The sequence below is a fragment of the Rana temporaria genome, chromosome 5 (assembly GCF_905171775.1).
Source record: "Rana temporaria chromosome 5, aRanTem1.1, whole genome shotgun sequence".
Classification (NCBI taxonomy): domain Eukaryota; kingdom Metazoa; phylum Chordata; class Amphibia; order Anura; family Ranidae; genus Rana; species Rana temporaria.
In genome coordinates, this window is record NC_053493.1 from 17607479 (window position 1) to 17630730 (window position 23252).

At 46.0% G+C, this 23252-nt stretch overlaps 1 protein-coding gene across 1 annotated transcript; it reads right to left on the reverse strand.

Annotated features, from left to right (window-relative positions):
* Positions 1–819: 819 nt before the first annotated feature.
* On the reverse strand, positions 820–22335 carry LOC120939840 (mitochondrial import inner membrane translocase subunit TIM14-like). The gene is made up of 6 exons (XM_040352235.1): positions 22208–22335; positions 19719–19770; positions 19454–19527; positions 12325–12401; positions 3926–3996; positions 820–1007 (listed from the first exon to the last, which is right to left on the reverse strand). Exons 1-6 carry the CDS (start codon positions 22208–22210, stop codon positions 937–939), a joined length of 348 nt encoding a protein of 115 aa, XP_040208169.1. The 5' UTR covers positions 22211–22335; the 3' UTR covers positions 820–936.
* Between the last annotated feature and the right edge of the window lie 917 nt (positions 22336–23252).

Genomic DNA, 23252 nt, shown 5'->3' on the forward strand with positions numbered 1-23252 from the left:
ATCAAACGCAGCTACTGAGCCCAACAAACGCAGCCACTGTGCCCATCAAAGGCAGCCACTGTGCCCATCAAAGGCAGCCACTGTGCCCATCAAAGGCAGCCACTGTGCCATGCCAAACGCAGCCACTGTGCCCAGCAATTGTCGCCACTGTGCCCAGCAAGTGTCGCCACTGTGCCCAGCAAGTGTCACCACTGTGCCCAGCAAGTGTCACCACTGTGCCCTGTAAAAAGCTGCCACTGTGCCCTGTAAAAAGCCCCCTCCCCCCACCTGGCACTTACCTTTCTGGGGTCGGCCATCCTGCTTCTACCGTCCCTCGATGTCTTCTCCCGCCCTCAATGACGCTTCAGCCAATCAGGTTACCGGTAACCAGAACCGGTGAACCTGATTGGCTGAGACGCCTGTCAGTCTTATCCAAGGAACGCACCCCCAGTGCGTCCCTGGATAAGCATTTGGAAGCCGATTACAGCCCTCAGGCTGTAATCGGAAAGCCTATCGGAGCCGCTGGCTCTGATAGGCACTTCCACAGCCAACCAGCTGCCGTTATTCAGATGGCCGGCGCTCACCAGGGGGCCGGCCATCTGAATAGTCGGCGGCAGCGGCAATGCATGAATCTATGTATTGCATCAGTGGCAGTGCGGGAGTCAGAGGGGGCGGCGCTCCGGCGCCCTCTATGGACGCACCGCCACTGGTCATGTGGTGTAGCTCACAGTCAAAGACATAGGAACGTATTATTAGACTGGATTGTGGAATACAAATAAAAGTCGGGGCGACATTCCGGAGCTGAACCTGAAATCTTCTGCCATAAAATGAAGACTGATAAAAGTGAGAATTCTGTTGATTTATTGGCAATTAATTTCCCATGAATGGAGATCACATTCTTCCAGGCAACGATTAGAAAGAGTTCAGAAAAAAAAACAAAATTCCAGAGCAAATCGGCTATTTCTTGGTGTGTGCTTCCAGCAGAACCTTGGCTTCATTGATCTTGGTTGCGATGTATGGAGAGCCGCCTGGGAAAGGGAGGAGATGGTTACAGTGGTGAGAGGATTGTGGACACGGGGAGAAAATCTGTCCAATCAGGACAAAGAGACCGATTTTTTTTTATGGATCTCCACCGTCTCCTGACTGACACCCAACCCCCGCAATCCTTTGCTGCACCACCCACCTGCTGGAGCCCTGGGTCGGCTCGTACAATGAACGGACATAGGACTAAAAATTGCCTTGCCATTACCCCCATAAAACACTGGTCAGAGGCCTCTAATTAGGTTTATAGAAAGTACAGGCCAGCAACTCGACGGCTTCTCCATAGGAAATATATATTGAAGCATTACAGCAGTAACATCATCCAAAAATGCTGACGTGTTTCGGCCTAAGGCCGAAACGCGTCAGAATTTTTGGATGATGTTACTGCTGTAATGCTTCAATAAATATTTTCTATGGAGAAGCTGTCGAGTTGCCGGCCTGTACTTTCTATGGATCACCTGTGAGCTTAACCACTTAAGCCCCGGACCTTTAGGCAGCTAAAAAGGACCTGGCCAGTTTTTGCCATTCGGCACTGCGTCGCTTTAACTGACAATTGCGCGGTCGTGCGACGTGGCTCCCAAACAAAATTGGCATCCTTTTCTTCCCACAAATAGAGCTTTCTTTTGGTGGTATTTGATCACCTCTGCGGTTTTTATTTTTTGCTCTATAAACAAAAATAGAGCGACAGTTTTGAAAAAAATGCAATATTTTTTACTTTGTGCTATAATAAATATCCCCAAAAATATATAAGAAAACTTTTTTTTCCCTCAGTTTAGGCCGATACGTATTCTTCTACATATTTCATATTTTTGGTAAAAAAAATAAAAAATAAAAATCGCAATAAGCGTTTATCGATTGGTTTGCGCAAAATTTATAGCGTTTACAAAATAGGATATAGTTTTATTGCATTTTTATTTTTTAATTTTTTTTTACTACTATTGGTGGCGATCAGCGATTTTTTTCGTGACTGCGACATTATGGTGGACACTTCGGACAATTTTGACACATTTTTGGGACCATTGTCATTTTCACAGGAAAAAAATGCATTTAAAAATGCATTGTTTATTGTGAAAAAATTTTTTTTTTCTTTTTCATTGCAATTGATTGGGTATTTGCAGAGTGACGCTTCACCTCATTTATTAACCACTAGCCAACGTCGTTATCTACTTGCCGACCAGCCGCCGCAATTCTACGTCGGCAGGTCGGCTCCCCTGCGCGAGAGCCCGTAACTCTACGTCGGCTCTCGAAGTGGCCACTAGGGGCGCACGCCCCCCGCTCGTCCCTGACTCCCGTGCGCTTGCCCGATCGCCGCCGGCACCCGCGATTGCTCGTTACAGAGCGAGGAACGGGAGCTGTGTGTGTAAACACACGGCTCCCGGTCCTGTCAGGGGAGAAATGCTGATCTTCTGTATATATAATGTATGAACAGCGATCAGTCATTTCCCCAAGTGAGGCCACCCCCCCTACAGTTAGAACACACCCAGGGAACATACTTAACCCCTTCCTCGCCCCCTAGTGTTAACCCCTTCACTGCCAGTGGCATTTTTATAGTAATCCAATGCATTTTTATAGCACTGTTCGCTATAAAAATGCCAATGGTCCCAAAAATGTGTCAAAAGTGTCCGAAATGTCCGCCATAATGTCGCAGTACCGAAAAAAAAAAAAAAAAAAAAAAAAAAAGCTGCTGATCGCCGCCATTACTAGCAAAAGAAATAAAATAAAAATGCCATAAAACTACCCCCTATTTTGTAAACGCTATAACTTGTGCGCAAACCAATCAATAAACGTTTATTGCGATTTTTTTTTACGAAAAATATGTAGAATACGTATCAGCCTAAACTGAGGAAAAACATTTTTTTTATATATTTTTGGGGGATATTTATTATAGCAAAAAGTAAAAAATATTCATTTTTTTCAAAATTGTCGCTTTATTTTTGTTTATAGCGCAAAAAACTAAAAACCGCAGAGGTGATCAAATACCACCAAAAGAAAGCTCTGTTTGTGGGGAAAAAAGGACGCCAATTTTGTTTGGGAGCCACGTCGCACGACCGCGCAATTGTCAGTTAAAGCGACGCAGTGCCGAATCGCAAAAAGTGCTCTGGTCTTTGACCAGCAATATGATCCGGGGGTTAAGTGGTTATACTGCGGCAGTTCGTCTCTCGCCCGCAAATCGCCGTAGCTGTACATCAGCCCTTTTAACAGCGATGGCAGGCGCGCGCCCGCTGCACGGCAATCGCAATAAGCGTTTATTGATCGGTTTGCGCAAAAGTTATAGCATCTACAAAATAGGTGATCGTTTTATGGCATTTTTATTAAAAGTTTTTTTTACTAGTAATGGCGGCGATCAGCGATTTTTATCGTGATTGCGACATTATGGCAGACACTTTTGACACATTTTTGGGAACAGTCATTTTTACAGCAATCAGTGCTATAAAAATGCACCGATTACTGTGAAAATGACACTGGCAGGGAAGGAGTTAAAACTAGGTGGCGCTGAAGGGATTAAGTGTACCTAGGGATGTGTTCTAACTGTGGGGGGGGGCTGCGTGTGACACGACACTGATCACCGCTTTCGATTACAGGGAGCTGTGGTCAGTGTCCTGTCACTAGGAAGACTGGGGAAATGCCTTGTTTACATTAGCACTTCCCCCTTCTTCCTCACCGCGAGACGATCGCTGGTATGCCCGCGGACATCGAGTCCGCTGGACCCTCGGTCGAAGTCACAGAGCTTGCGGCGCGCGCGTGTCCACAATGCCGCTTCTTAAAGGGGACGTATATATACGTCCTTTTGCCTGTGCCATTCTGCCGACGTATATCTGGGTGCGGTGGTCGGCATGTGGTTAACATGATGTAAAAAAATAAAAAAGGATATAGAAGAGAGACGACAATATTTAGCGGCCCTCACCTTTGTCAGGGTGGTTCAGCAGCATAATCCGTCTGTGAGCTTCTCTTATCTTTGTTATATTTGCGGTCGGGCTGCAACAAAAACAGGTCTAGGTCAACACTTTATAAAAACGACAAAAAAGCCCAAAGGTCATCATTATATAAAAAGGGAGCTCCAGCCAATCAGATCAAGCAGAAGTCAGCGCAGCAGCAGGGGTTTCAGTACATTTCTCTGCTTAACCATTTCAATACTGGGCACCCCCCCCCCCCCTTTCCTGACATTTTTACAAAAAAAAATCCACAAATAGAGCTTTCTATTTATTGCTAAACAAACCAAAAAAGTTTCTTTGTTTCTGTTATAAAAGTTTGTTTTCTTCTTCACTGATGGGCACCGATGAGACGGCACTGATATGTAGAATTGATGGGCAGCACTGATAATGAGGTACTGAAAGGTTTTCCTGATGGGCACCGACAGGTGTTTCTGATGGGGCACTGACTGGCAGCTGATTGGCACTGTTGGTGGCACATCTGATGGGACTGTGCGAATAATCAATTTGCCAATTATCAGAACAGACCCCTCCCCCCGCGCCTTTGACAGGGAGAGCTGCCGATCAGCTCTCCCTATCAGCGCAATCTGAAGAAAGACGTTTACCGGCACTTCCTGGCCGTGATTGGCCACGTAGTAAAGAGCCTCGGCCGTCATTCTGCTACAGGCCGGGAGGGAAGTGGATAACCTCCCTGGCGGTATTCCAGAGTTTGGCTCGGGGGTTAATTTTCATTACCAAAAGCGGTAACCCCCGAGCCACACTCGGGATTGCATCGCAGTATCCTGGTACAATTACTTACCTTGTCCCCAGGATCCTGTGATGTCCTACTCCCCCCCTCGCCGGATTCTTTGCCCGATGTATCAATGTTCCAGGCTCTGTTCCCTCGCGACGCATGGGGGCAGAGCTGGGCGACAAATTAAAAAAAAAGTACAAAACACATAACACACATAATCTTACAGATTACAATGTATCAAATTATTTCACATCAATTTTGTCCCCAAAGCTTTGTTCAGTGCCCTGCCTTCACTTTTATATTATATACACTCATCTAGTTTTATATTATATATACACACTGATCTAGTTTTATATTATATACAGACACACACACACACACTCATCTAGTTTTATATTATTAATACACACACTCATCTAGTTTTATATTATATATACACACTGATCTAGTTTTATATTATATATACACACACACACACACACACACACACACACACACACACACACTCATCTAGTTTTATATTATATATACACACACTCATCTAGTTTTTTATTTTATACACTGATCTAGTTTTATATTATATACCGTATATACTCGAGTATAAGCCGAGTTTTTCAGCACATCTTTTTGTGCCGAAATTGCCCCCCTCAGCTTATTCTTGAAACACCTTTTTGCGCCTGATCTCCCGGACTTTGTAGACCCGGTACCGGCCGGCCGTAGATTCCCTGGACCCCAAGCTTGGCACACATATACCCCACTCTTCCTCTAAGTGTGCAGAATTTGTTGTTCGGGGGACCTACGGTCAGGGAGCACCGATTTTTCAAAGCCGTACACCCCTTCCATAGACTCCCATGTTAAACGTCAGTCTAGTCATGGGCACAGTGAGGCATACACATGGGCACAGTGAGGCATGGGCATAGTGAGGCATGGACACAGTGAGTCATGGACACAGTGAGGCATGGGCACAGTGAGGCATGGGCACAGTGAGGCATGGGCACAGTGAGGCATGCAGATGGACACCCTAGGCTTATACTCGAGTCGATACATTTTTCCATTTTTTTGTGGTAAAATTAGGTGCCTCGGCTTATATCCGAGTATATACAGTACACTGATCTAGTTTTATATTACTGTATATCGCGCACTTTTTTGCCCTGAAAATCAGGGCAAAATCGTGGGTGCGCGATATACACCGATACCCGCACCGAGTTTAAATACTGCGCCGACATATACCGAGCGCAGTACACTCGTGTATAGTCGGGCAGTCTCGGCTCCTCTCGCGCTGACGTCCTGGACATACAGGACGTCAGCGCGAGAGGAGCCGAGCCTGCCAGACTATACACGAGTGTACTGCGCTCGGTATATGTCGGCGCAGTATTCAAACTCGGCGCGGGAAACGAGCGGGGAGGACGCAAGGACGCCGCAGAAGGACGCCGGACCAGACGAAGAGGACACCCGAAGCCGCAGACGGACCCGACGAAGAGGACACCCGAAGCCGCAGACGGACGCCGGACCCGATGAGGCCGCCGATGGACACCACGCAAGACACCAAAACTGTAAGCACAAAAAATAACTTTTTCCACAGGAATTCGGGGAAACTTTAGGGGTGCGCGCTATACGCGGGAGCGCGCTATACCCCAATAAATACGGTGTGTATATATATATATATATATATATATATATATATATATATATATATATATATATATAATATATATATATATATATATATATATATATATATATATATATATATATATATATATATATACACATACATATAATTTTATAATTATTTATTATATTATAATTTATGATTTGTGTTTCAAACTTTATCAGACTCTTGTTTGGACAGACTAAGGCAAGTTATTCCTAAGAGTTACAGGCCTACAGTATAAAACGACAAATTTCCATGCAAAACAATTGTACCGCTTTGACATTCAAAAAATCAGACATAATCATACCGCCAGGGAGGTTAAAAAAGGTCACAGTAATACCCAGCTCCCATCGATTGACTCATTTTCAGCTTGAATTTTTCCCATGTGCCATCAGTTATTTTTTTTATAAAATTATTTTTATTAGGTTTTTTTAAAGGTACATAAAGACAGAGCCTCGGGCATACCTCGGCTCGCCAAAAAAAAAAAAAAAAAAAAAAAAAAAAACCACAGGCAGGTATGCTACATGCACATGAGCCAAGAACGAGTAAAAGGATGATCAAGTCCAGGGGTCTTCAAACTTTGGCCCTCCAGTTGTTCAGGAACTACAATTCCCATCATGCCCTATTCATGTCTGAATGTCAGTGTGTTACAATTAGGGTTGTCCCGATACAACTTTTTTAGGACCGAGTACTCGCGGATACCGATTACCGATACTTTTTTTTAATGCCAAGTGTCAGTTCGACTGATGGGCACCGACTGATGGGGACTGATAGGTGGCACCTATGAGCACTGGCACTGACAGGTGGCACTGATGGTACTGATAGGCGGCAGTTATGGCACTGACAGGTGGCTGGCACTGATAGGCGGCAGTTATGGGCACTGACAGGTGGCTGGCACTGATAGGCGGCAGTTATGGGCACTGACAGGTGGCGGGCACTGATAGGCGGCAGTTATGGGCACTGACAGGTGGCTGGCACTGATGGGCGGCAGTTATGGGCACTAATAGGTGGCTGGCACTGTTAGATGGAACTGATAGGCGGCACTTATAGGCACTGAAAGGTGGCTGGCAGTTATGGGCACTGACAGGTGGCTGGCACTGATAGGCGGCAGTTATGGGCACCGACAAGTGGCTGGCACTGACAGGCGGCAGTTATGGGCACTAATAGGTGGCTGGCACTGATAGGCGGCAGTTATGGGCACTAATAGGTGGCTGGCACTGATAGGCGGCAGTTATGGGCACTAATAGGTGGCTGGCACTGTTAGATGGAACTAATAGGCGGCACTTATAGGCACTGACAGGTGGCTGGCACTGATAGGCGGCAGTTATGGGCACTGACAGGTGGCTGGCACTGATAGGCAGCAGTTATGGGCACTAATAGGTGGCTGGCACTGTTAGATGGAACTGATAGGCAGCACTTATAGGCACTGACAGGTGGCTGGCACTGATAGGCGTCAGTTATGGGCACCGACAAGTGGCTGGCACTGACAGGCGGCAGTAATGGGCACTGATAGGTGGCTGGCACTGTTAGGTGGTACTGATACTTATAGGCACTGACAGGTGGCTGGCACGTATGCAATGTGAGATAGTGTGTACAAGTGACAGTATTCATTCAGCATTTACAAAATCTATTTTACTTGCCGAGGGCTGCCTCCTGCTATGATGTCCGTCCTGCTCTCCGCCCATCCTGCTGTCCACCCGCTCTCAGCACTTAGCACGATCTCAGCCCCCGCACTCCGCCCCCTTTCTGCCCGCTCGTCACCTAAAAAAAAGTATCGGCAGAAGCATCGGGAGCATTTGCACGAGTACAAGTACTCGTGCAAATGCTCAGTATCGGGACAACCCTAGTTACAATGCCTTATGGGATGTGTAGTTCTACAACAGCTGGAGGGCCGTAGTTTGAGGATCCCTGACCTAATCAGTCGGCTTCTGCTCCTTCATTGTCCATCCACAGGCCAGGTGCAGTGAGGTGACCAACTTGTATTGTATAATAAGCCGGGCTTGTGATTTTTAGCAGAGCTGTGTAAATCTGAAGACTGGTTGGACAGAAATACAAAATTAATTTACAGGTAGAAAAAGCTCCCATATATTTTAATCGGCGTCTGACCTGGAATTTAGTTTTTAATTGGAATGGTTTTTGGATTTACAAGATTCTTCTAATCTTCTGGCTGGCAGGGAAAGTGTCACAGGATATGGTAACTGGGTCACCCTCTCCTCCCATTCCACCACCTCCCCCACATCCAAAATACCAGCGTAGAGAGAAGGCGGCATAGACAGGCACTGTATACACATTGGGGAGATTTCCTGAAACTGGAGCACTCAGAATCTGATGCAGCTCTGCATGGTAGCCAATCCGCTTCAACTTCACCTTGTTCAATTAAAGCGGGGTTCCAACCACAATTTGCATTTTTTTATGTCCTTTCATCAATCTTTGTTTTACTATCAATCTTACTATTTAAAAATTCGCCGCCGCTCCGCTGACTTATTCACAAGGAACACTTCATAAATTTGTGTGTTGATCGTTGTGATTTTGCTTGTGGGCATTGTGAAGCCCACAAGTAATTACTTCCGGGAATCCTCTGGTGACGACTGCTGAAGGGCCGCCCGTCCCGCCCCATTCTCGCGCAAGACAGCAGCAGCGCCGTGCCGTCAACCACTTGGTTTGTCATCACAACGGGCGGCTGACGTGCCCGCCGTTGTGATGGCAACCAACAGTGTAAGGACCTGGAATCGCGTCACTTCCTGTTTCGAAGTCCCGCGATTCCAGCGCTAGGGGTAGCTCACTGCATCCTGGGAAATGATGACACACATTTCCCAGGAGCATTAGCGTTCGGAGGAGCCGACGTCAGGATCCTAGGTGAATCCGAAGGCAGATTTCGTGGGACAGCATAGCAACAGGCATTTCCAGGTGAGTAAAAAAATTGTTTTTTTCCTTTTTTAGGTGTAATGTGCACTATAAAAGGAAAAAATTTTTTTTGATGGAAACTCCATTTTAACCACTTGCCGCCCGCCAATGACAGATTGACGGCGGCAAAGTGGTTGTAGAATCCTGACTGGACGTCATATGACGTCCTCAGGATTCTGAGCCGCTGCGCGCCCCCGGGGGCGCGTATCGCGGCGATCGTTGTTGCAGGGTGTCAGTCTGACACCCCGCAACACCGATCAAGGTAAAGTCTCTCACGGAGACTCTTTACCACGTGATCAGCCGTGTCCAATCACGGCTGATCACGATGTAAATAGGAAAAGCCGGTAATCGGCTTTTCCTCACTCCCGTCTCTCAGACGCGAGTAGAGGAGAGCCAATCGGCTGCTCCTGCGACAGGGGGGGGGATTTGTGCTGATCGATCATCAGCACAGCCCCCCGAGGATGCCCACTGGACCACCAGGGATGGCCATATAGACCACCAGAAATTAAAAAAAATAAAAATAAAGGATGCCACCCTAGACCACCAGGGATGAGGAGAACACAGAAAATGGATGCCAATCAGTGCCGCAATGGATGCCAATCAGTGCCCACAATGGGCATCACTGATTGGCAGGCATTGTTTGGCACTGATTGGCATCCATTAGTACAACACATACAATAGTGCCCATCTATGCCCATCCGTGCCACCTATCAGTGCCCATCCATGCCGCCTATCAGTGCCCATCCATGCCGCCTATCCGTGCCCATCCATGCCGCCTATCCGTGCCCATCCATGCCGCATATTAGTGCCCATAAATGGTGCCCATCAGTGCCGCCTTATCAGTGCCCGTCAGTGCAGTACCATCAGTGCCCACCAGTGAAGGAGAAAACGTACTTATTTACAATGTTTTATAACAAACAAAACTATTTTTTTCTAATTTTTTTTTTTTTTTTTGCAGAAAATAAATATCCCAGAGGTGATCAAATACCACCAAAAGAAAGCTCTATTTGTGGGAACAAAATGATAAAAATTTTGTTTGGGTACAGTGTAGCATGACCGCGCAATTGTCATTCAAGTGCAACAGTGCTGAAAGCTAAAAATTGGTCTGGGCAGGAAGGTGTATAAGTGCCCCCCTGTATGGAAGTGGTTAAGCTTTGACAATAAAACCTGAAAGCCGATTGGTTTCTATGCAGATCTGCACCAGATTTTGCACACTCCAGCTTCAGTAAACGGATCTCTTCTACCGCAGACTACCAGAGATATACGGTATTTAACCACTTCCTATCCGGGCCAATTCTGGCACTTCGCTCCTACATGAAAAAAAATCATAATTTTTTTTTGCTAGAAAACTACATTATATGTGTTTTTTTTTTTTTAGCAGAGACCCTAGAGAATACAATATCGGTCATTGCAACTTGATATCTCGCACTGTATTTGCACAGCAATTTTTTAAACACTTTTTTTGGGGGAAAAAATAACGGTTCCATGCTTGAAAAAAAAAAAAAAAAAAACAAAAAAAAAGACAGTAACGTTATCCCAATTTTTTGTGAAAGATGATGTTACGCCGAATAGATAGATACCTAACATGTCACGCTTCAAAAATTGCACACGCTCGTGGAATGGCGCCAAACTTTGGCACTTAAAAATCCTCATAGGCAATGCTTTAAATTGTATTTACAGGTTGCATGTTTTGAGTTACAGAGGAGGTCTAGGTCTAGAATGATTGCTCTGACTCTAACGTTCGCGGCGATACCTCACATGTGTGGTTTGAACACCGCTTTCATATGTGGGCAGGACTTACGTATGCGTTCGCTTCTGCATGCGATCTCACGGAGACGGGGTGCTTTAATTTTTTTATTGATAATTTAACTTTTCTTTTTTTAGTTTGACACCTTTAAAAAAAAAAAAGTCTGATCACTTTTATTCCTATTACAAGGAATGTAAACATCCCTTGCAATAGAAATATGGCATGACAGGTCCTCTTGGTCAATAAGACCCCACATCTCACCACTAGGCTGGGAAGCCTGAAATAAAAAAAAAAAAAAATCACGGCTTCCCAGCCGAGGCGGCGCCGTTTGTTTGAATGCAGAGGCCGGGCGTGATGCTATAACATCGCGCCCGGCCTCCGACGATCATAGAGATTCAGGCGACCATCTGGTCCCCCGGAAATCTTTTTGGTAAACATCTGGGGCAGGTGGATCCGTTCTCCGACTCACCGATTGCAGTGATGAGTTGGTAGAAGCACCGGAGGGCAACGGGAAAGGAGGTGGGGGATGTCCCCTCTCGCCGCCCGTAAGAACGATCAAGAGGCGAAACAACCGATATGATCGTTCCAATGGTGCAGAGAATCGGTGGCTGAAAAAGCCGGATATTTGAACGATGCCTGTAGCTGCAGCCATCATTCAGAAATCCCCGCTCAAAGTCAAGGATGTCCATGGACATACCTTGGGCGGGAAGTGGTTAAAGGTGAAGCTTAAGCTGCTCATAATTTTGCCTTCTCCTTTCTTCCTTTTATCAACATGCTAATGAAATGCTTGGAATCGTGCCATGGACCTCAAAAATGCACAGGCATTGTTTCCAGTCGCGGCAAAATCGCGCGACTTTCGGGACGCAATATTGGAAACATAGCCTAAAGGTTTTTTTTTTTTAACCTTAAAGGGGTTGTAAAGGTACAATTTGTTTTCCCTAAATATCTTCCTTTCCCTTAGTGCAGTCCTCCTTCACTTACCTCATCCTTCCATTTTTCTTTTAAATGTCCTTATTTCTTCTGAGAAATCCTCACTTCCTGTTCTTCTGTCTGTAACTCCACACAGTAATGCAAGGCTTTCTCCCTGGTGTGGAGTGTCATGCTCGCCCCCTCCCTTGGACTACAGGAGAGTCAGGACGCCCACTAACACACAGCTCCTTTCTCTATCTGCAACGTAGGACTGCACTAACCCCTTTAATACATTCTATATACCGACGTACTGGTACAGCGATTTGCGTGAAGTAGTTACTGATGGCAGAACATAGAAACGTTGGGTAAAACACACTTAGATTGAGATCATTTGTATTTATTGATGATGTGGCTCTTCGCCCCTTACCTGACTCCCAACACCAGGGCAGCTTCTCTTTTAGTCATTTTGGGTTCAAATCCACCTTTGTAATAACCGCCAAATGCCTAAAAAAATAAGAAAAGGCTAGTCTGTAGGAACTTATTGCAAATGTGTACAAAATATATATGACAAAAATATATATGAAAAAAAATAAAAAACACACACCACACAATTCTTAAAGGGAACCTATACAGACAAATACATTAAGTGCCACTGCCAACCACATTTTTAACCACTTAAGGACCAGCCCCTGTATATATATACGTTGGCAGAACGGCACGGACAGGCCTGTCCGTGTGGTCGTGCACACAACCCTGCCGCCATCCTTATGAGTCGGACCGCGGGTCCACACTATAATTAGTTGGGTATATCTTTTATTCTAGTGACAGACTCCAATATATACCGTATATACTCGAGTATAAGCCGAGGCACCTAATTTTACCACAAAAACTGGGAAAACGCATTGACTCGAGTATAAGCCTAGGGCAGGGGTGTCCAAACTTTTTTCTCCTGCCTTTGTGGCTGTGTGTGGTGAAGAGATGAGCCGGGCGTGTTATTTGGATATACTGTATATATTTTATTTGTGGCTCCAACGAATCCCAGAGCGCTGCTTAGGACGAAGGATGAGCTTGGGCGTGTTATTTGGATATACCTCAATTATTGGCGTATAACACACACAGGCTTACCATTGCCATGAATGCAGCCTCACTATTGCCATGAATGCAGCCTCACCATTGCCATGAATGCAGCCTTACCAATGCATACCATTGCAACCAATGCAGCCTCACATGTGCCATAAATGCATCCTTACCATTGCCATCAGTGCAGCCTGAACGATGCCCATCTGCAGCCTCGGAGGGCAGAGGGAGGGAGGCGGGACGAGTGCCGACAGATTACAAACAGGAGAATCTCTTGTTTACCCTGTGGCCTCTTTAATACAAAGTCCTGCCTCCTATGATAGACAGAACAGTCGTCCAATGGCATCCCAGGAGACGGGACTTCCAATACAGACGCTGCTGAGTAAACAGGAGATTCTCTTCATGTAATCTGACGGCGCTCGTCCTGCCCCCTCCCTGTCCCCTCCAAGGCAGCGCCAATAAATACAGTATATACAAACAATATATATATATCCAAATCCCCAGGGGGGCCATATTAAATCAAAAGGGGGGCCACATTTGGCCCCCGGGCCTGACTTTGGACATGCCTGGCCTAGGGTGTCCACCTGCATGCCTCACTGTGCCTCATTGTGCCCATGTGCATGCCTCACTGTGTCAATGAAAAAAAAAATTGAAGGGCTTTTGGACTTTGTAGGCACAGTAATAGACAAATGTAGAAAAATATAAAAAAATTATTGATATAAATACATAAAGTTAAATTCTAAAAAACCTTTACATTGCAGAAAATATACAAAAACATACAATCAGATCATAGCATGTGCTAATGGTGTGTCCATGCCTGACGTTTAACATGGGAGTCTATGGAAAGGGTTGCCTGGCTTTGAAAAATCGGTGCTCCCCAGCCGTAGGTCCCCCAGACAACATACTTTGCACACTTTGTAGAGGAGAAATGAGGCTACATGTGTGCCAATCTTTGGGTCCAGGGGACCTACGACTGGCCGGTACCGGGTCCCCAAAGTCACCAGAGAAATTACAGTTTAACATGGGAGTCTATGGAAGGGGTGCCCCCCAGCCGTAGGTCCCCCGGACAACAAACTTTACACACTTGTAGAGGAAGAGTGGGGCTACATGTGTGCCAAGTCCAGCCGGTACCGGGTCCCCAAAGTCTGGGAGATCAGGCGCAAAAAGGTGACTCGAGTATAAGCCGAGGGGGGTATTTTTAGCACAAAGAAAAATGTGCTGAAAAACTCGGCTTATACTCGAGTATATACTGTATATATGCAATTTTTTTTTTTTTTTGCTCATAGCTCCACTTTCAGTAGCGAACGAAGGATGAAAAGTGTGGTCCTGCAGCTTCTAAGGGCCTTTAAAAACCAGATCTGCAAGGGCAGCTTTTGTATTTCTAGGTTCCTTTTAAAGTGGACCAATATCCTAAAAACCATTTACCGTTAATGCTCCCCAAAAAGAAAGGCGATTAAATCCCTTCTGTAATCACAGGAATCCAGCCACATGGTAGGATTAGTGTTCAGGCAGAGCTGTGAATAGCTGGCTCTGTATGACCATCACTCGCTTGACCCCATTCAACCAGAGCTGTCGCACTTACACAACTGACCACTAGAGGCAGCACACATTCTAATGATTACAACATTGATCCGTAGCAATCAATAGTTGCTCTTTGCACAGGTTTTGTACAGCAGTAATGATGCGACTGCTACTTTTACAAGATGATCATGCGCAGCCTATTGCATTAGGGTGTGCACCCCAAAGCTCAAACTCACACTACCGATAACTCGCAATGTTCATTCAGAAAGGTAAGAGGCCGGTAAATTACATATTTAACGGCCCCTTCCCGCACTCATCCTAAAACATCTCTGCAGCAACAGCCAACGCGAAAGGAGAGGAGGGAAGTCGGAGGCGCGGTGGGAGTGGAGGGCAGTGGGGGGAATCTGTGCCTCATAGGATGATTAGGGTGTGCCTGGGCACACCTGGCACACCCTCTGCGCACGCCTATGAAGATGATATCTGGGTTTGTAAAAAGAGTTAGTGAACACAAAGTGGATTTATATCCTTTCTGGCTACTGAAGATTGTATTTGAATGAATAAAAGTTTTTATGTCTGGATTTCAGTTTTAACATATCAGAGTACATGTCCCTCAACAGCGACTCTTCCGTGGAGACCAGCGATGGAAGTCACCCTCCGCCTAGTGTGGTCCGCCCCTCTTTGTGACATCATCAGGTGGCTGCAGTCTTCTTGGGCCCGAGAGGACCCCACCACTGGACAGCCAATGGGTACTGTCCACACCACCCAGGCAGTGACCTAGATACCCAAAGAAGGGAATAACCTGTTCAGCAGTCCAGTAGAAGAGAAGACTCAGGACCTGGAGCATCACATGACAGCAAATTTAGAAGGCGTATTTGGGGCTTTTGCATAAGTGGTTTTTTTTTATTATAGAAATTGATGTAGCAATTACTGTATTTATTGGCATATAACACTCACTTTTTTACCCTGAAAATAGAGGGTAAACTGTGCCTGTGTGTTATACGCAGGGAGCTGTGCAAAGTTTTTTTCCTGAAACTTCCCTCTTAAAGTTAGGGTGCTTGTTATACGCCGATAAATACGGTAGCTAATGGGGTGAGGGGTATTACTGAGGGGGAAGAGTGTAGGGCAGATGAAGTTAAGTAGCTGTGCTTCTTCACTTTCCATCCGTATAGAACAAATGTGCAGTGGCAAAGTGGGTGGGGCTATAACGCGCACACATGCACCGGCGGGGCGGCTGAGGTTTCTGTGCAGCGAACATACTCATTGCATGCTCCCAGCACAGTGACCAAGCGGTCATAGACAGTTCCCGTTCTCTAGTAATGATCAGGAGCTGGTGGGGCCAGTTCACCTCCTCCTTTCCCTCGGCGTAAACACGCAGTCAAAGAGGCGCAAGGGCTGCGTAGGAGAGGGTTAACCACTTAAGCCCCGGACCAAAATGCAGCTAAATGCCCAGGCCAGGTTTTGCGATTCGGCACTGCGTCGCTTTAACAGACAATTGCGCGGTCGTGCGACGTGGCGCCCAAACAAAATTGACGTCCTTTTTTCCCCACAAATAGAGCTTTCTTTTGGTGGTATTTGATCACCTCTGCGGTTTTTATGTTTTGCGCTATAAACAAAAATAGAGCGACAATTTGGAAAAAAATTCAATATTTTTTACTTTTTGCTATAATAAATATCCCCCAAAAACATATATAATTTTTTTTTTCCTCAGTTTAGGCCGATACGTATTCTTCTACATATTTTTGGTAAAAAAAAAAAAAAATCGCAATAAGCGTTTATCGATTGGTTTGCGCAAAATGTATAGCGTTTACAAAATAGGGGATAGTTTTATTGCATTTGTATTAATTTTTTTTTACTACCAATAGCGGCGATCAGCGATTTTTTCCGTGACTGCGACATTATGGCGGACACTTCGTACAATTTTGACACTTTTTTGGGACCATTGTCATTTTCACAGCAAAAAATGCATTTAAATTGCATTGTTTATTGTAAAAAAAAATGACAGTTGCAGTTTGGGAGTTAACCACAGGGGGCGCTGAAGGAGTTAGGGTTCACCTAGTGTGTGTTTACCACTGTAGGGGGGTGTGGCTGTAGGTCTGACATCATCGATCGAGTCTCCCCTATAAAAGGGATCACTCGATCGATGCAGCCGCCACAGTGAAGCACGGGGAAGCCGTGTTTACATACGGCTCTCCCCGTTCTTCAGCTCCGGGGAGCGATCGCGACGGAGCGGCTATAAACGAATAGCCGCGCCGTCGTCCCGGATCGCTCCCAGACGTTTACCGACTGCCGCATGTACCAAGGGGGTCCCGATCAGACCCCCGACCCGCGACCCGCGGAAAGGCAGGGACGTACATGTACGCCCATATGCCTGTACGTGCCATTCATGTGGCGGTCGTTAACCGGTTAAAGAAGAAGTCTTAGCAAGAACATTTTGTGTTTCCCTTGTCCCTGTGCACATGCGGAGGGTAAGAGACAACATTCATGGGTGCTCAACCTGTATGCCCTCCAGCTGTTGCAAAATGACAAGTCCCATGTGGCACTGCAAGCCGCCGCTGACAATTACAAGCATGACTCCCAAAAGGCAGAGGCATGATGGGACTTGTGGTTTCGCAACAGCTGAAGGGCCACAGGTTAAGCACAAATGTTAGTAGAATTCAGGGATGTCCAACTGGCAACCCTCCAGCTTTTGCGGGACTACAAGTCCCATCATGTCTCCACCCGTTGGGAGTCATGCTTGTAACGGTCAGCCTTGCAATGGCTCATGGGAACTTGTAGTTCTGCAACAGCCGGAGGGCCGCCAGTTTGACACCTGTAATTAGAGCAGTGGCGGCTGGTGCTCAAAATTTGGGGGGCACAAACTACCATCAAACCCCCCACCCACGCAGGAGAGGGGCGGCGGCCATCATGGCCTGCCTCTCCCCACAGGAGACATCGGTGATCTCCTCCCCCCCGCGGAAGACAGACGGCGGCCATCATGACCCCCCCCCCCAGCAGGAGACAGTGGCGATCTGCCACCTCCTAAGACTCCCTGGCCAATAGGGGCTTCCTTATTGGCTCGGGAGGAGAACAAGGAAGACAATACCCATTCGCTATTGTCACACAAGTGGATGTGCAGAGCTCTGCGCCCTGACCCCACCCTTTTTTGAAGCCTTGTAGAGCCTCTGGCTCCAATCACGTGCTTCAAAAAAAATAAAAAATAACTCCCCATTGGAATCCAATGCGTCTGGCGCCCGCATGTAGTATGGAGGGCTGGACGCATGGATGTGGAGGCCGCGCCCACTAATGGAGCGGCCGCCGCTGCAGCATGAAGATGGATCACAACATGAATGTAGATGAATAGACGTTGTATGTATTTTGCTCCCAGGGTTGCTGCAGCACTTTCTCTAAGCTTGTGCCAGATATTACACTGAGCATAGGATGGAGGATGGCAATAGTGCTGGCTACAGCTCCCCTATAGGAATGCCGATTAACCACTTGAGGGCCGCCTCCTGCACATATACGTCGGCAGAATGGCACGGCTGGGCACAGGCACATACAGGTACGTCCTCTTTCAGTGCCCAGTTGAGGGTCGTGGGCGCACTCCCGCGACCCGGTCCGAAGCTCCGTGACCGCGGGACCCGATCGCAGCTGGGGTCCCGCGATCGGTCCCCGGAGCTGAAGAATGGGGAGAGCTGTGTGTAAACACGGCTTCCCCATTCTTCACTGTGGCGCTGTCATCGATCGTGTGTTCCCTTATATAGGGAACCACAATCAATGATGTCACACCTACAGCCACACCCCCTTCAGTTAGAAACACAGATGAGGTCATACATAACCCCTTCAGCGCCCCCCCTTGTGGTTAACTCTCAAACTGCAATTGTCATTTTCACAGTAAACAGTGCATTTTAAATTAAATTAAATTGTGAAAATGACAATGGTCCAAAAAATGTGTCAAAATTGTCCGAAGTGTCCGCCATAATGTCGCAGTCACAAAAAAAAATAGCTGATCGCCGCCATTAGTAGTAAAAAAAAAAAATTAATAAAAATGCAATAAAACTATCCCCTATTTTGTAAACGCTATAAATTTTGCGCAAACCAACCGTTAAACGCTTATTGCAATTTTTTTTACCAAAAATAGGTAGAAGAATACGTATCGGCCTAAACTGAGGAAAAAAAAAAATGTTATAAATGTTTTTGGGGGATATTTATTACAGCAAAAAGTAAAAAATATTGCATTATTTTCAAAATTGTCTCTCTATTTTTGTTTATAGCGCAAAAAATAAAAACCGCAGAGGTGATCAAATACCACCAAAAGAAAGCTCTATTTGTGGGGGGGGGGGGGGGGGGGGGGGGGGGAAGGACGCGAATTTTGTTTGGGAGCCACGTCGCACGACCGCGCAATTGTCAGTTAAAGCGACGCAGTGCCGAATCGCAAAAACTGTCCGGGTCCTTTAGCTGCCTAAAGGTCCGGGGCTTAAGTGGTTAATTTGGACATGAACACACTGAGAAAGGGAAGGGGGGGGGGGGGTGGCCATAAAGCTGGCTGTAGCTCCCTCCATAGGAATGGCCATAAATTGGGCTGCAGCCTGGGGTGGAGTTGACAGCCAGCACAGCTATAAAAAAATAAAAAATAAAGGTGAGGATAAACAACTGTTTTGCAGTTTTGGTTATACTTGTTCTTAATAAAAAATAAATAAAAAAAAAAAAATTATATATATATATATATATATATATAAGAACAAGTATAACCAAAACTGCAAAACAGTTGTTGATCCTCACCTCTATTTATAGCTGTGCTGGCTGTCAGCTCCACCCCAGGCTGCAGCCCAATTTATGGCCATTCGTGTATATAATATATATATATATATTCCATTATTTTAAAGAATTGAAACTATAAAAAAAAAAATATCCATAAATGGACAAACATAAAATAAATAAAATAACCCAAAACAGTTCTAGCCTCTCTATAAGAAACTCACCGACTTTGGCAGGGTCTGTATAGCTTGCTTCACTTGAGGCTCCAGGTGTTTGAAAGCTTGTAAAACGTAACGACCTAAAAAAAAAAAAAAAAAAGAAAAAGTTTTCAAATCTACCGATGGATCCGCTCGAAACCAATGTGACCTTTTCCTGTCATGTGATCTCAGTGTCACATCACCCCCCCCCCCCCCATTTAACAAGGTGGGGGGATGGAAAACAGAGGGAGGTCCAACAAAGACACACAGCGACCTGTAATCCGACACTTACCAGCAAATCCCGCGACGGCGAGAGTCAGCCCGGCCGCTATCATCGTACTCGCCTAGAAAGAAGAAACGAACAATCAGCAAACTGTCACTGCAAGAAAACTTCCCGCAATTTATAATATGTCCGAAGACAAAAACTTTTTTTGTAATTTTTTTTAACCACTTCCCATCCGGGCCAATTCTGACACTTCGCTCCTACATGTAAAAAAAAATCATATTTTTTTACTAGAAATTTACATAGAACCCCCAAACATATGTTGTTGTTTTTTTTAGCAGAGACCCTAGGACAGTGATGGTGAACCTTGGCACCCCAGATGTTTTGGAACTACATTTCCCATGATGCTCTTTCACTCTGCAGTGTAGTTGAGCATCATGGGAAATGTAGTTCAAAAACATATGGGGTGCCAAGGTTCGCCATCACTGCCCTAGAGAATACAATGGTGGTCGTTGCAACTTTTATCTCGCACTGTATTTGTGCAGCAATTTTTCGAACACTTTAAAAAAAAAAAAATTGTTTCATGCTTTAACCACTTAAGCCCCGGACCAAAATGCAGCTAAAGGACCCGGCCAGGTTTTGCGATTCGGCACTGCGTCGCTTTAACAGACAATTGCGCGGTCGTGCGACGTGGCTCCCAAACAAAATTGGCGTCCTTTTTTCCCACAAATAGAGCTTTATTTTGGTGGCATTTGATCACCTCTGCGGTTTTTATTTTTTGCGCTATAAACAAAAATAGAGCAACAATTTTGAAAAAAAGTGCAATGTTTTATACTTTTTGCTATAATAAATATCCCCCAAAACATATATAAAAACAATTGTTTTCCTCAGTTTAGGCCGATACGTATTCTTCTACCTATTTTTGGCAAAAAAAAAAAAAAAAAAAATCGCAATAAGCGTTTATCGATTGGTTTGCGCAAAATTTATAGCGTTTACAAAATAGGGGATAGTTTTATTGCATTTTTATTAATTTTTTTTTTTTTTTACTACTAATGGCGGCGATCAGCGATTTTTTTCGTGACTGCGACATTATGGCGGACACTTCGGACAATTTTGACACATTTTTGGGACCATTGTCATTTTCACAGCAAAAAATGCTTTTAAATTGTATTCTTTATTGTGAAAATGACAATTGCAGTTTGTGAGTTAAGCACAAGGGGGCGCTGATGAGGTTATGTGTGACCTCATTTGTGTTTCTAACTGTAGGGGTGTGTGGCTGTAGGTGTGATGTCATCGATTGTGTCCCCCTATAAAAGGGATCACTCGATCGATGACGGCGCCACAGTGAAGAACGGGGAAGCTGTGTTTACACGCGGCTCTCCCCGTTCTTCAGCTCCGAGGACCCATAACATGTCGCGCTTTAAAATTGCATCCGCTCGTGGAATGGTGTCAAACTTTTACCCTTAAAAAATCTCCATAGGCGACGTTTAAAAAAAAAAATCTACTTTTGAGTTACAGAGGAGGTCCAGGACTAGAATTATTGCTCTCGCTCCAACAATCGCGGCGACACCTCACATGTGTGGTCTGAACACCGCTCTCATATGTGGGCGGGACTTACGTATGCGTTCGCTTCTGCGTGCGAGCTCACAGGGGACGGGGGGGACACTTTAAAAAAAAAAAAAAAATGTTTTTATTGTTAATTCTACTTTTAACTATGACACTTAAAAAAATAAAATAAAAATGTTGATCACATTTATGAGCAGGCGCAGGGGGATGCGTCCACGTCACGGCGCATGCGCGGTTCGCGATGCGTATCTGTCTGGCGCTCGACCCATCATTTGCATGGGGTCACGCCTCATTTGCATGGTTCTACTTCCACCTACGTCGGCGTACGCCTTCGAATCCCACGCCACGCTGGCGCAGTGTTGGGAGCACTGGCTTGCCTCTCTGCGCTGCGTACATCGTTTACTCTACGGCGGCGTAATGTGCGCCGTGCTCTCTGTGAATCTGGGCCTTTGTTTCTTTCTTTGGCCATCCATGTCCCCATTGGGGAGATTTTCTGTCACTTCCTGTCCCATATCCAAAACAGGAAGGGAGATAAAATCCCTCCAAAAGGGGGGAATCCAGAACTAGTGTCCTCATTGGGAGATTCCAGTTCTGGGGACAACCCCAATATTTCATATTCTTTCACTTTCAGGTCAAATGATGTCACCAACACCCCTCCCCCCCGGGGGAATAGGCGCAGCTGAAGGAGCTCGGCTGACGTTGATTGGCTGGTTACTGGACAGTCCAAACCCGAGCACTTGCAGACTATTATCACTCAGACAGGAAGTGAGGGGGTTAAAAAAAAACAAGGATGTATGGTTGTCACCAGAACAGGAAGTGGGGGAAAATCCTCCAATGGGGACACCAGTGTCAGTTGCTGATTTCCTGTTCACCAAGGCAGACAGCAAAAACCATTCACTACAAAGGAGAAGATGACATTGGGCAGGACTGCTGGTCCCTCCCACAATAAAAGGGGCAGCCTCCATTGTTCCCCGCCCACCCTTCGCACTCACCATAATGCCGACTCTATGAGGGGAGCTCTACGGTGTGACCCTCATGAACGACTCTTCTTCACCTGTAACCCACAGCCTGGAATCTGAGGAAACGTTCCGCCCACAGCTGATGTCACTTCCGCACCTCCCTAACCCCGCCTTCTACACCCAATTAGGGGTTTACTTTTCAATGTGCGCACGCGCGATTCCTTTACTTCAGCGGCGTAACCCCCGCCTACTACACCTCATAGGAGTCCGAGCTGCGCGCGCCGTACTGTCCTGGCCAATCAAACCACTTTTCTTCCGGGGAGTAAACCCCGCCCGCTACACTTGGCTGCGTGTGCCCTTACTGCCCTGGCCAATCATGTCACTTTTAATGCCTACATCAGGGTAAAACCCCGCACACTACACTTCGAAGGTGGCTGATGTTCCATCATTACTGTAGAGGCGTAGCAAGATGGCAGCGGCGGAACGTCACTTCCGTTACCAATTCTGACGGGTTGCCATATCTGACGGAACATCGAGCTGCACGCCGTTTTGTCCTGGCCAATCGCTTCACTTCTTGCTCTTTAACGGCGTAAACCCCCGCCCACTATACTCCGAGCTGTGCGCGCCCCTACTTTTCTGCCCAATCGTGAGCTGGTTTTCTGCACGTGGAGTTCAGCGGTGCGTGCCAAGCTTGTTTGTTTTTTTTTGTTTGTTTTTTTCTTTCGCCTAACTTTATTTGACTAAGAAAAAAATGACAAATATACAGAATTGCAGAGAGCAACTTTTATAGCTAGATTCAGGTGCATGTGTGTATCTTTGCGGCGGCGTATCGTATTTACGCTACGCCGGCGTAAGTCAGAGAGGCAAGTACTGTATTCACAAAGCACTTGCCTCCTAAGTTACGGCGGCGTATCGTAAAAAGGGCCGGCGTAAGCGCGCCTAATTCAAATGAGGATGAGGGGGCGTGTTTTATGTAAATGAGTGGTGACCCGACGTGATTGACGTTTTTTTTACAAACGGCGCATGCGCCGTCCGTGTACATTTCCCAGTGTGCATTGCTCCAAAGTACGCCGCAAGG

Bases quoted from the DNA above. Each gene is read 5' to 3' on its own strand.
- LOC120939840 (XM_040352235.1), bottom strand. The intron at 19,528-19,718 runs GTAAGTGTCGGA...TTTTTTTTTTAG, and splicing joins CGCCGTCGCGGGATTTGCTG to GTCGTTACGTTTTACAAGCT. The intron at 1,008-3,925 runs GTGAGGGCCGCT...TCCCTTTCCCAG, and splicing joins GCTGAACCACCCTGACAAAG to GCGGCTCTCCATACATCGCA.